General features: G+C 33.0%; 2 protein-coding genes across 2 annotated transcripts; one reads left to right on the top strand and one right to left on the bottom strand.

Annotated features, from left to right (window-relative positions):
- The first annotated feature begins 503 nt into the window (after positions 1-503).
- Positions 504-3,170, top strand: LOC124917596 (putative RING-type E3 ubiquitin transferase C3H69). Its single transcript, XM_047457990.1, has 7 exons — positions 504-812; positions 1,323-1,410; positions 1,486-2,198; positions 2,269-2,338; positions 2,435-2,523; positions 2,601-2,661; positions 2,733-3,170. The coding sequence occupies exons 1-6, from the start codon at positions 802-804 to the stop codon at positions 2,635-2,637; spliced, it is 1,008 nt and encodes a 335-aa protein (XP_047313946.1). The 5' UTR covers positions 504-801; the 3' UTR covers positions 2,638-2,661; positions 2,733-3,170.
- A 481-nt stretch (positions 3,171-3,651) lies between these two features.
- On the bottom strand, positions 3,652-12,538 carry LOC124917595. Its single transcript, XM_047457989.1, has 10 exons — positions 12,368-12,538; positions 11,965-12,287; positions 10,066-10,166; positions 9,592-9,949; positions 6,746-7,534; positions 6,586-6,649; positions 5,962-6,023; positions 5,786-5,892; positions 5,590-5,677; positions 3,652-4,519 (listed from the first exon to the last, which is right to left on the bottom strand). Exons 2-10 carry the CDS (start codon positions 12,097-12,099, stop codon positions 4,154-4,156), a joined length of 2,070 nt encoding a protein of 689 aa, XP_047313945.1. The 5' UTR covers positions 12,100-12,287; positions 12,368-12,538; the 3' UTR covers positions 3,652-4,153.
- Positions 12,539-13,897: the final 1,359 nt, after the last annotated feature.

Here is a 13,897-nt window from a genome sequence, read left to right as displayed (position 1 = left end):
TTATGTCTAAGATATTAAATATCAGGCAAGTGCTAATTCTTAAATTTATAAAATAAAATAAAAATAGACAATTTATTATTATATTTTTTAATTGTACAAATTGAATTATAACTATTTAAAATAAATAAATAAAAAGTTACATGAGATTGTAAAATAACCACATTTTATGTTAATATTATACCATAATTATTTTGAAAATAATTTAAATTACTATCTAAAACATAATTTAATAGGAGAGTAGATAATAATCTCTTCATAATCTGAAAAATGATTTTAAAACAATTTTATACTAAACTAAGAATAAATGTGAATATGGGGAGGTCTTAAAGTCTTAATTGATAGAGAATCTCATCCATATACTTATTATTATTAATAGATTGATTAGATTTCCTCAATTTGATAACACACATCTTTAATTCATCTTTAAAATGTATCAATCACTCTTAGTTCATTCATTTAATAAATATATAAACCCATGAATGGAATGAATGAAAAATGGAAGCTTGGAAGTTTGAAGCCATTGCCAAATGAGAAAAGAAAGAGAAGAAAGATTAGCAATTCCCTGAGGAGGAATTCTCCTCATAAAATCCATCCCCAACGACATCTGTCTCTCTCTCTCTATATCTCTTTTTCATTGTATTGCTGTGTAAAAACAACCACCAAAATCCCAATCCCAATCCAACCCATCCCCCACCTGTTCTTATAACCTACCAAGAATCATAACTGACCGCTCAAAAAACCCACCTTCCCCGTTTTCGATCTTCATCGCAAACGGAGAAGCTTCTCTAGGGTTTCACAGCCATGTCCAGGAGGTAAAATCTTCCTCCTCCCGATCTCCTTACCTTTAATTTTCTCCCTCGATTCATTCTGTCTCTTAGATTTTGCTTTTTGTCTTTCTTTGCTTCAAGAATGTATTCGCCATGGCTTCTTTTCATGTGTTCTTCTTCATTTTAAATGTTTCCATCTTCATTTCATTAACCTTCCCCATGATAAACTTGAATTTTCTCTTCTTTTCTCAATTGGGGCAGCTCTTGTGGTATAAATGTCTCATCTTGGCACTTTCTTTGCTCCCAATTTTATGTATTATCCATTATTTGGAAATCTGCCCATCTTGTTGTTCATGTAATTAATCTCAAATCAAGGATATTCCATTAACTTAGTCATTTTCATCCTATTGAAGCTTTATTAGGGCTATGTCTACCTATCTTCTAGTATGATTGCTGTGAGATCAGTATGATAATTGATCAGATTTTGTGTATATAGGAAATTTGAATCTTTGTTTAAGCTATCAAATATCTTTATACTTAAAAAATCTTTTTTAGGGTTCTCTGTAAGTTCTTCGCACATGGAGCGTGTTTCAAAGGCGACTATTGTGAGTTTTCTCATGAATGGAAGGCTCCGCCAAACAATGTAAGCTATATTTCTGCTATTCTTATTCGTCACATTTACTTGATAAATGGTATCTTATTGGTTTTGTGGATGCAGATATGCACCTTTTACCAGAAAGGTGTTTGCTCTTATGGAAGCAGATGCAGATACGACCATGTTAAAGTTTTCCGAACCTCCTCTGTTCCATCTCCATCTGCAGATTCTGAAAATTATTTGGTTTGTAGCCATCCCACTGCCTTAGGGACTGCTTTTGAGCTTTCGGCTTCAAGTAAACCATTCTTTCCTCCATCTATACCCGCGACATGGAGTAAAAAAGATGATTTCGACAGAACTCGTTCTGATATTCCAATCTGTTCATTTGCTGCTGCTGGTTGTTGTCCTCGTGGGGAGAAATGCCCTCATGTTCATGGAGATCTATGTTCAACATGCGAAAAGCATTGCTTGCATCCATTTAGACCAGAGGAAAGCGAGGAGCATACACGAACCTGTGAGAAGAGGCAAAAGCAATTGGAGGCACTAAAACACAGTGAGGAAATAGAATGCAGCGTGTGTCTTGAACGAGTTCTGTCTAAAGCAGCAGTTGGGGAAAGGAAATTTGGGTTGTTGTCGGAATGTGATCATCCTTTTTGTATATCGTGCATTAGGAATTGGCGGGGTAGTTCACCTTCGTCTGGAATGGATCTGAATACTGCTTTGAGAGCCTGCCCTATTTGCAGGAAATTATCATACTTTGTCATTCCTAGTGTGATATGGTATTCTTCAAAGGAGGAAAAACAGGAAATTGTTGATACTTATAAGGCTAAACTCAGGTATGGATATGTTATCTGGCTAATTAATTCAATTTTTGGAATCATATTGAAAACTTTATTTTACTCACAGGTCTATAGATTGCAAACACTTTGACTTTGGAAATGGGACTTGCCCCTTTGGAACAAGCTGCTTTTACAGGGTGAGCAAGCTTTTGAAGAAATGTGTTTATTTGAAACTGAGCATTGGTTTTCTAAGTTTTTTTTTTCGATCTCCAATGGTGTGATTTGGATTGCAGCATGCATATCGTGATGGTCGTTTGGAAGAAGTAGTTGTTCGACATCTTGGGGATGAAGATGGTTACACAGTGATTGCGAAAAACACCAGGTGCTTCACTTTTTTCTCCTTCCCACATTTGACAATGTCTATTATAATTTCATTAATGCTTGTATTATTATTTTCAGGCTCTCAGATTTCCTCAGTAATTTGAATATAAGATGAATAATTACATGGAGAGCTTACAAGGTAGGTTTTGAACAACATTTTGAATTGGTTTTATTAATTAGGATTGCATGCTTAATGATTATTATTTGCAGGTAATAATTGGCATGGATGATGGGATCCAAATCATGTTGGGGAGAGTTATGAGAAATAAAAATTTAAAAAATAAAAAATAAAAAAAAGGTTTTTATATTGTTGTTCAATACAATAATACTTAAAAAAGAAAATAGAAATTGGAGATTTAGAGAAAGAATGGGTATTTTTAGGAGTGGATATTATTGTGGATTAGAATAAAAAAAAAAGGGTGCTTAACATTTTGTTGTGTTAATTTTTCTGCTAGACAGAGAGAGCAGTAATAGTACTACTTACTGTTGATGTACATAAATATATATATTTAGATATATTCCCCCACCACCCCCTCCTCCTTCCCATTTTAAATACTTTGATTTTGTGGATATCCTCCCTCATTAAATATGTAAATATTGTTTTTTTTATTGTTCATTCTTTTATGGGAATGTTGCTCTTTTCTTAAAGCTTCTCCTATTTTCTCTCATTGTTAAATTGATTGTTCTATTTTAAATAGAAAAAAATAATTTATGAATATGCCTTCTCTCAAAAAAAAATAATTTAGATAGTTCTTTTTTTCTCCAAAAAAATTACATGATTAATTCTATTAATATGAATAGATTCTTATCTAAAAGATTAAAAGTTGGGTTACAAAACCTGATATTTCATTTATGAATATGCCATTTCTTTATTACTCTGATACTATTATCCAAATATAAATTAGATAACTCAATAATTGAAATGTGTATTAAATGTAGTTTATGAATATTTTCAATACTAATTAATTATTTAAATGACATTACCTAGCACAATTAAACAAAAATTATATTATAGAAATTGCCATAGTCAGCAGCTGTTGCAGAAATATGTTGTTTCCTTTAAATAATAAAAACAAAAATATTGAAGTCTAATGAAATTAGCTTTTACAAAGACAGAAGAACCAAACACAAATAAAACTACTTAAATCTCATTTTTATGGCCTTTGAAAAGGTTTAATATGAATTGAAAGCGATAAAGATGTTTGAGCCATTACCCCACCCGGCTAAGTCATAGAAAGTTGTTTCTTTCTTCCAAAAATCTAATCTAAGATCCAATGTCATAATCGCAAGTTGATCCCTCATCTTAAGTAATTAATAATAAGAGAGCAGTAGAACACAAAATGAAAATAAAAAATCCCCGAAAATAGTAAAAATACTTTTGACACCGATCTACCGTAAGACAGACAGACATAACCACCGGCTCTTTTCTTATCTTTTTTTTTTTATTTTTTTTATATGTAAGTTGTAGTAGTAATTAAAGAAGGATAGGATATGCAAAAACTAGAATTAGGTTTCACATATCTGCACCAACTGCTGCCCTGACTGATAATCATAATCTTTCTTTCTTCTTCACATGGACTTCTCATGGGAGCAGCTTGTGACTCTCACAGCGTTTCCTCCTCCTTTTTGCATCAGGTAGTAGTAGTAGCTGTAGTCGAAGGGTGGTTGTTCCCTTCTGCCTGATCAGTAGTATTGCGCACATAAGTAAGACTGCGGCCAATATGAGTCGCCACCGAGGAAGTATTATTGTCATTGCTAGTAGTAGTAGTAGTAGAGTCATCACGCTTCCACTGCATGCTCCTGGCACCTGCTTTAACTGGGGTCCAACTTCTGTTGTAAGAACTGCTTCCTCCTCTTTGAAAAGCACCAGCCCCTCCTCTAGGCAGGAATCTCGATCCACCAAATGCTGCTGATGATGATGACCCACCACCGCGTGCACTAGCCCAACTCATCATTGGTGAAGCTTCTTGCTGTCCCAAGCCCCCCTTCCTAACAATCTGCACAAGTATAACATACAGTTTTATGCATGTAACACAACATCACTCCAACAAAATAAATAAACCAGATTGTTCAACAATCAAGTCAAAATAGGAATGGGTGTGGTGGCGGTGATGAAGAGCAATAAGTACAAGAGATAAAGAACGGATAATCATTTGGGGGTTGGAGGTAAATCAAAGTGTGAATACAGAAGGGGAGTGTATGTCAAAGGAAACAATGAAAATAAAGATGAAAAGGAATGAAAGGAACATAATGTAAAGGAAGCTATCTTCTTTTAAATGATTTGGTGATGTGTGTTTGGTTTCATTAGTTGTTTGAATGTCTGAATGTGGTTGATTTTTTCCGTGGATGAATGTGATTGGTTGTATTTGGACATGGATAGGACAATTTGGAAACTTGGAATTTTGGATTGTTTCGGATATTTCTAGACTGGGCTTATATTTTGGACATGTATAGAGTTATTTGTTTAAAGTGTACATGTTTTAGTCGTAAGGCTTAAATAACCATTTCTTATCGTGTAAGCAGTTTATTATTCCAGACGAATAATTTTGGAATAACTCTGTTTCTTTAGAAAAAAAGAAGATAATTCTGGTTATGGAGGTCTCTCTCTATTCTCCATGGAAATCAAGTGTTGTACTGCTGAACACAGTCTTGGGTTCAAGTACATTCAGCTTCATGCGTGTCCATCTAGAATTTACCATTTCAAGCTACCACTTGTAATACACACTGATAATTCAACTTAGAATCCACTTTGACCAGCTATAGTTTCAAACTTCTTCGGTGTCATATGCATTAAGCAACATTTATCATTATGCCATCAGTTTGACCAGCTAAATCTTATACATTCATTGAGCAATATTTGATCATAGTTCTATAGTAAAATATGAAAAACAGGCAACAATTAAACTTTGAACTAGGAAAACCAGTTTAAACAAGTCTCGTTATAGAAATACATAAAAACAATCAACTATACTTTTGCACCAGGAAAACCAGTTTAAACAAGTTTCATTATAATAAAAAGAATCACATAAAAAACAAACAATTTAAGGGAATGAGGTGAAGAAAGTACCTTGAGGATACGAGACATAAATGAAGTACCATCCAAGGATAGAGCATTCTCAGCAGATTCCTTCCTCATGAATTCTACATAGGCTGAACTGCAGAGAATATAAAAGGTTCAATTAGGAAAGAATACAGATAGGCCTGCAGTGAGATCATATCATATGAAGATGAGGAGTGTCAATAGTTCCTATAGAAACACCAACCCTTTTGGTTGCCCTGTCGCTGCATCAGTCACAATTATGACCTTGAGAACTTCACCAAACTTGTTAAAGTGCCTTGATAGTGCATCCTTAGTGGCAGCAAAATGAACCTACAAGAAAATATCATGTTAAACAACTCAATTTAATCACATACAGAGCTGCGCCAAATGAAACATTACATTGCTGACAAAAACAGTTCTAGAATCAGCATCTTCTGTGGGGCGTCCAGCAGCGTAAATACCTATCAAGGAACCAAACAACATTTTATCAGTTAATGTAACTTAACACTATAACACCCTATAAATCCCTTGATCCAGAATTACTAAACCCAAACAAATCAAGCAAATGGAGCTTTTGACTTCTCCACAGTTCGCAAGAATCCAAAATAGATTGTTTCTGTTTTTTTCTTTAGTTTGATATTATAGATAGTGATACTTTTGAAAGTCACACCAATTATTAGATCCAGTGAACCATATCCGTTTGAGTACACGTGGCAAGAGAAATGCCTTAACAACAAAAGAGAAGACAAAAAAGAAGTGAAAAGGCTTCTTAAAGAATAAAAATAAGAACATTATTTCTATTCATAACTCATATAGGAAAATTTCAACTTCCACACTACAATTGCACTTTCTTCCTGAAATAAAAGATGTTATTTGCTAAGGTCCCCACGAATGTAAGCTATGTAAATCTGGAATACCGATCATTTTACCTTGTCTGTAAGCGAATTTAACACAAATATATAGAGTAATGTTGAAACATCAAAACACGTATGTGAAGTCATCAACTTGCATGACATAACTCACCAGGGCTAGCAGTTGTTGGTGGTTTTTGAGACACTTTCTGAGTTATTGCAGCAACAGGTTTCACCTAAACAATACGGGAAAGAAGAAAACAGGAGTCATTATTTATTGGACGCATGAAGCAAGCAACACACTGGAACTTGTTCATATGCATAGTACTTACATTTCCATTGCCAGCTGCTATAAGGCTAGCATTGTTGTCCTTCAGCTTGTCAGCAGACTTACTAACATAGACGCCACCTCTTGGTGCAGGTTTCTTATTGTCCATGTCCAACCCAAGGTTTTGTTGTGCATAGTGCGTTTGTTCCCACGTGTTCAAATTCACAGATGTATTTGTCAATGCACTAGCTACAGGAGCAGGTTGGTCTTGAATTTTACGCGGTTTCATCAAAACTCCATCAGCATTCCTAGTAATACTGTACTGTACCCCCAGAGAGCCATCCTCTTTTTCAGCATATATACCAGTTTGAGGGGAATCATTTACATTATTAAACCCATCATAGTATTTAGACTCGTAATAAGCCATAGCAGTATCACTTTCCAGCATAGTATTCTCCACAGATTCTCCATTATGTCTATTTCTCAGGAGATAAGAGTCACCCTCGATCCCTACAACAGATTTCTTATAATCTTGAATTTGATTATGCTGTTGTGGTATATCGGTACTACGACCAAGTCTATCAAAGACATTTCCCGAACTTCTTTTTTTTATAACATCCTTCGCAGCTTCTTCTACAGCTTTAATAGCCATAACATTCGAACCTGCGCCTACTACTCGTGTCTTACGAGGACTCACCTCATGTGTTGAGTCACCAGCTGATGCGGAAACTACAGAACGTAAACGCTTCAGCACAGGTTCTGCAGAAGGTTGGGATGACCTTGGAGTGGTGACTGCATCCCTCACTGCAAACTGCAGCAGCCTTCTAGGGGCATCAGTAACTGTCCGTTCTCGCTGTCATAAATTTTAAACTTCATGTTAATGAAACCTTACGAACATCATCCAACCCAGCATTGGAATTAGAAAACAAGTATCTATAATATTCAAGGACTCACATGATACATTTCTTTTTTGTCTCTTCATATTTAGGAGATGTAAGTATCATTAAAGCATTTTCATTAATCTGTTTTCCTACGTCATTTATTCCTGATAATGAGCTAGCCTCCTTCAGGGATTAGACCCTGGTTAGAAAAATACATATTTTCCTTTTTAATTCAATCATCAATGTTCTAAAAACACGTTAATTATAGAGGATGTAAACAGGTTATCAAACATATAGTCAAATATTTAGTCAAACTTTCATTATTTATTCATCTAGATAACTTTGACTAACATAACACACGACATTTTCTACATATAAATAATTTTCTTCTTGAATAAACAAAGTGTGTGTTACATGGGAATAAGTAGAGTTAGGGTTAGATGATCCAGCATAAGCTAACGTGACAATATTCATTCAGTTAGTAGTTAGTGGCTTATCAATGAAGTGGTTGGAGGACAATTCGACATATAAACAGTCGATAAAGGCGGAAAAAGAAAGTTATGCCATAATTGAGTACTTGAAACTTAACAGGTTCTCTCTTTGTCTCACTTCTCCCAATTCTCTCTATATCTCATCCCTTCATATTCAATCTCTTCTCATCTGTATGATCTAACTCTATCCTCATCTCAATTGCAGGTTATGACTACAGTTGCCGCTCTTCTCTTCCTAATCTCATATTCAATTTTTCTTTTATACCATTCAGGTATTATTCGGTAATCCGGGGATAGGTTTAGCTTCCACTCTAATTGTTATTGTAACAGTGTGTTTATCATCATATAGAATATTTACCAAAAAACACATAGTAGCCGATCCTACGAGTAAGGGAATGAAGGACTCAAAATGAGTTACATTATATAATATAGAATATGAGCATGAGGTAAAAAAATGTTCCTGAACATGTATTTACTTTTTCAATTAAGATGCAATTTTCTAGGATAGAATATTAGAACGTTTTTTCTATCATTTCAAAAAGAAAGCCGATAAACTTGGTAAGCTCCCAACTGTTCTGAGGATTTGAAGAAACAAATATTGATTACAATTATTTTATTCCTTGTTTTCTTTCTTTGATCCAATACTCTCTAATCAACCTATAAGCATTGGGGAATTAACAAGGGCTCAACTTACAGAAACAGGAAAGACCTAAAGTGATAAGAAACTGTATCGTAATTCCCTTGACCAGTAACTTTGAACATTCTAAAGAGAATATATTAATATTTTCTATAACCTTATTTAAGGATAACAAAGAAGGCATCAAAGTGAAAGATAAGGTTGGTTGGACAAACAAAGAGAAAGCAAAGCTCCAAAATGGAAGTCACCAACAATAACGAGGGAAAAATAGTACCTCCACCACAAGATTAAAGACATCATATGTGACGAAAGAAACAACAACAATAGCCATAGAGTATTGGCTTACTATGGAAGTGTGAATTTTCAAAGTGGTAACACAAAATTATATTTATAAGGTTCACTGTATAAACATCCAGAGCTTAGACATGATACATGCACAAGCAAGCATATTAAAAGTTTAAAACAAGACAAATACATCAGAGAAATGCACTCTGTGTCCATGAACCCATACTTATAGAATATATGAAAATAAAAAAAACATGACAGAATCAAAGCACCCAGTAAAAACTATGTAGCATCTCGTCTATCTATTAAAGGAGATGTAAAAGACTTCAGGATCATTCACCTTATCCTACAGAAGTCACACCACTCCAATAACTAACAAATAAGTTATGTTTAAGTCAAATAAAAAACGCATATGGTAACTAATCTAGTAACCATTCAACAAGTATCTGTCATTAGACATGCCTCCATCCACACCAACGTTGTAAAAACTAAACTTGTCAATTTGTAAGAAAACATATCAATGTGAATCATATGTGGACCACCCCCCACCAAGAAGGAAAAAAGATAGCACCAAAATCAATTCTACGTAAATAAGCAGTCAGAAGTTCCATCATACCTTTGTTTCGATCTTCTCATCTGGCCGGTTTCTCTTCTTTTGAGTGGCAGGTCTAGGTGAAACTGAACGCTTCGCATGAGTATCACGGAATTGAGTTGTCTCCTCATGAACTCTCTCAATGACAGAACTTCGGAGAGGATGAGGTTCATCTACCTTCTTGACTGGATCTTTCCATTCTCTGGTATGCTTTCTTCTAGATAACTTTTCAGACACGACTTTATCATTGTCATGCACATGCCGAAAATCATTTCTACCACCTTGCTCCCAATTAATGGGTTCTGTTTTGGCAGAAGAATCTGGAAGAGAAACTTGAGGTTGCACATACTGCTCAACATTTGATTGCAAATGGTCCCACAACCTGTTGAAATGTTGCAAATTAAGGTGAAAATTACAAAAGGATTAACAGAAATATATTAGAGATAATTACATGAAGAAGTAATTATATCTATGATAACTTCTGCAGAAATTTGTTACCATGTAACAAAAGAATCACTGTCTTCACCAAGAAAGACGTTCAACTCATTTCGGGCCTCTTCTTTGCGCCTCCCATTTTTTAGCAAGACAACAACATATTCCTGAAAATGTGAACCAGTAACTGTTACAGGAAACCTAGTTTCATGCTGGTATAGAACTTTTGTACTTTTCTGGAAATCAAGTTTACAGTATTGAGATAAAAACACCGAATGCCCAATGCATCTTCAGTTGGAATATGTTATACTTGCTTGAGGTGTAGAAACAATAAAAATATTGCAACACAAAAGGTACATAGTCAACAAACTTGATGAATCAGACTATGTTTCAATTTAGTTTATTTGATAACAAAGCTCAACAAACAACTTAGTTCATTACAGAAAGCTGAAAATGGGTGTCGAACAGTTAATTGGTTGAGATATTGTTAAAATTAGATCTAGAATATGTATTTTATGATGTTTTATACTAATTCACTTAATATATTGGGGACTTAGATTTTAATGCCTAGTTTTCAATACTATATTTTCAGTTTATTAAACAGCCCCTCAATGTATGAAGAAACAACACAGGAGCAAACACATTGGATAATTATATTACAACAAAGATAACGCGAGAAAAAGAGCTAAGAGGTTAGCACTTTGAAATTAGGAAATGAACACAGAATTTTATGCAATAAAAAAATCACAAAATGAAATAATATTCATCAAGTATAATGAACCATAAAAGTGAGGTCAATATATACTATTGACTAATAAATCCGAATTGTGCAATTGATTGAGTTATAACTAATTAAACTGTAAGGATAAAATGTTACAAAAAAACTAAACAAGAGGAAGATTTGAAAATATATATAAAAGATTCAAGCCAATGTTGTTAATAGAAAGGTTCAAAGACAATGATATAGTATTATTGGGTAATGGCTAGGCGGTTTATCTTATGTTTTCCGGAAAAAAATAACTGAGATTTTAACACTTTTATCATCAGTAGTTACATGATGATCTACTAATTCATTCAACAAACAATTAACAATCCATGTTAATAGACCTGCACATGTGACTACTTAATGTATTCAAACACATACAGATGAATGATATGCCCAAAACAATTTGCATAAATTCAAAGAATACATACATATAAAAAAGTGCACAAGCCATAGTGTACCTGCCTAGTGATTAGAGAGAGCAATAATAAGATCCCAATATGATATTTATCACAATGAAATGATATACAAGAAACATTATTGAGTATGTAAAGTATAGAAAAATACATATAGCTAATCAGCACCTTAATAGCATATTTCTTGGGTATTTAGCAATATAAATGTATGCCTTTCCACATAGAAAAATACTACACAAGAAGAACTAAAACTTTATGCACAGGTAGCTGCATGAAAATTGTGTAATGAATAGAAAATGCATGTACATGAGCTGGGAAATCAAGCCAAATAGAAAAATGTGGCAAAAGAGAACCATGCTGGTCATTGATCTAGAAAAATAAGGGAACCATATTAGAATAAGGAAGGTGAAATCATAATTTTCTCTTTCTTTGACATTTGACATCTCATCAGCTTCATCCAATAAATGAGAATTTGTGAAGATTGGAAAAGAAAGAATCCCATTCCACCTTTAGGTACAATTAATGAACACTGCATCGAGTAAGAACATGCCAAATGCAGAAACATGAGAAAGACTTGAGAGCATTGGATGCATCTTGCTAACAAGAAAAAGCAAGAAACATCCAGAAGTCAGCATACAATGCTGTTAAATACTGCAGAACACGGCTTACAATAACATGGTAGCAATAAGAAGTTTAATTCCATCTTAAAACGCACATAATAACACTATCAACCAAACCAAACCAATCTCATGAATACATATAACACGGATAATTCAGAAATCATACCACTAAAGTATCGTCAGTATAATCCCCCATGAACTCCTTGAGTTTATCCATCACCGTTGTCCTCAGTTTAGCCACTCCATTAGCCGAGAAATTAACAGCAAATGTTCGGTCTTCATCTCGATCAACGCCTCCCATCTTGAGTGTAGTCGTAGAACTATACCCACAAATCCTGGAATTCGAGAACCGTAACAATCCGATTAGGGGAGTTGGTGAAGACGGGGTAGAAACCCTAGGTGGCCCAGTGCAATGGCCTTATAAAAGAGAAGGGTAAGCAAGGAGGGGGTCTAAGAGTGTGAATGCAGCCGGAAATCGCGAGAAAGACCCTGGATATGGAAAAGCTCAGGACAAAATCTGGAAGTAGAAACGACAATCGATGATTACGTAACGGGGATTGTGAATATACCTGACAAGTGAGTGAGATTAAGCAGTGTGAAAGAGGGTGAAGAGAGAGAAATCATCCCCAGAATAGGATGGGATGGAATAGGATTCCGGGGAGGAGCTGGATCTCAGAGGGTAGATACGGAGACGAACAGGCGCATCGCCAATAACACAATATGGGAGGAAGTTGGGATTTCTATTGCCGGTGGTGGGCTGTGTGTATGTATGTATCCTTCCGAACACATCCTCGCCTAGGGTAGGGGTACTATGGGTAATTCATACTCAATTACTTTAATTCTCTTTTTCATTTTTATTTTTCAATTTTTTAAGGAATTATTTTTATTTTTATTTTATTTAATAAATTATTGTAAGCAAATAAAATTAAATAATATATAAACAAATAAATTCAAATAAATAAATTCAAACAAATAAATTCAAATAAATAGCATTAGTGAATGTCTATATTTTATTAAAAAAATGTATTAATTATATAATTCTATATATTTATAATATATATTAGTTATATTATTTATCGTTTGTTTTTGTATAAATTATATAAAGTATCACACTCATAATTAAAATTTATATATAATAATAATAATAATAATCATAATTAAAATTTATATATAATAATAATAATAATAATATTTAAAGTCAACCAGTATCATAGTAACTATATTAGTTATTATTTTTTCTTCTACTCTTTCTTTTTTAATTAAATTTTAAATTTTAAAAATTATAAATATATTATATATTATATTTTTTTTCATAATTATTTTCTTCCTCATTAATTATATAAATATATTCTTATTAATCATAAAAATATATATATATATATATATATATATATTTTTAAAAAATATTTTAAATAAACTCAAGATCAAATATATATATTAAATGTAGTTACTTTATATTTATATATATATATATATATATATTATTTTTCATCATTAATTTTATATAAATACATTTTATCTTTTATTATACATTTTTCTCTCATTATATATATATATATATATATTTTATTAGTATAAATAATTTTTTTTTATTAATATTTGGTAATAAATATTAAAAACAAAATATATATCTACACCAAATAATAAAATTATTTCAACGAGAGATAAAAGATGAGTCATCAATTAAGGTTGACTAAGATTGGTGGGTGGTTCTAAGAAGAAATAAAAAAGACATATAAAAAAGTGTGAGTCACAAGTTGATGGTCAATTATGGGGTTAAATGGGGTGCCAAAAGGATAAAATATATGTTAATATTAAGTTTAAGATTAAACTTAATTTTTACAAACTAAAACCAATTTTAAATTAATTAGCATAAATCTCGTTCACTTGCACTTGCACGAATAAAAATATATATAAACTATTATTTATTTATAAATATTTTAAATAAAATTAATATTATTCAAATCTAATCAATTAAAAATTAGTTATAGTGTGTAAAAATTAAGTTACATCCATCTTGTGACCTCACACATTGATTTCAATAATGATTATATCATCGACATAAAGAAGAAGAGCAATAATGCCCGAAGTAGAGATGT

This window comes from Impatiens glandulifera, unplaced genomic scaffold (genome assembly GCF_907164915.1).
Source record: "Impatiens glandulifera unplaced genomic scaffold, dImpGla2.1, whole genome shotgun sequence".
NCBI classification, from domain to species: Eukaryota; Viridiplantae; Streptophyta; class Magnoliopsida; order Ericales; family Balsaminaceae; genus Impatiens; species Impatiens glandulifera.
Note: the sequence above shows the minus strand (reverse complement) of the source record. Positions and strands in the feature narration are given on the sequence as shown.

Excerpts from the sequence above, each read along its gene's own strand:
- LOC124917596 (XM_047457990.1), top strand. Across the intron at positions 1,411-1,485 it reads GGAAGGCTCCGCCAAACAAT|ATATGCACCTTTTACCAGAA; the intron begins GTAAGCTATATT and ends TTGTGGATGCAG. Across the intron at positions 2,199-2,268 it reads ACTTATAAGGCTAAACTCAG|GTCTATAGATTGCAAACACT; the intron begins GTATGGATATGT and ends TTTTACTCACAG.
- LOC124917595 (XM_047457989.1), bottom strand. The coding sequence starts at position 12,099 with ATGGGAGGCGTTGATCGAGATGAAGACCGAACATTTGCTGTTAATTTC. Across the intron at positions 7,535-9,591 it reads ATGAGAAGATCGAAACAAAG|CGAGAACGGACAGTTACTGA; the intron begins GTATGATGGAAC and ends AATTTATGACAG. Across the intron at positions 6,650-6,745 it reads TAGCAGCTGGCAATGGAAAT|GTGAAACCTGTTGCTGCAAT; the intron begins GTAAGTACTATG and ends CGTATTGTTTAG.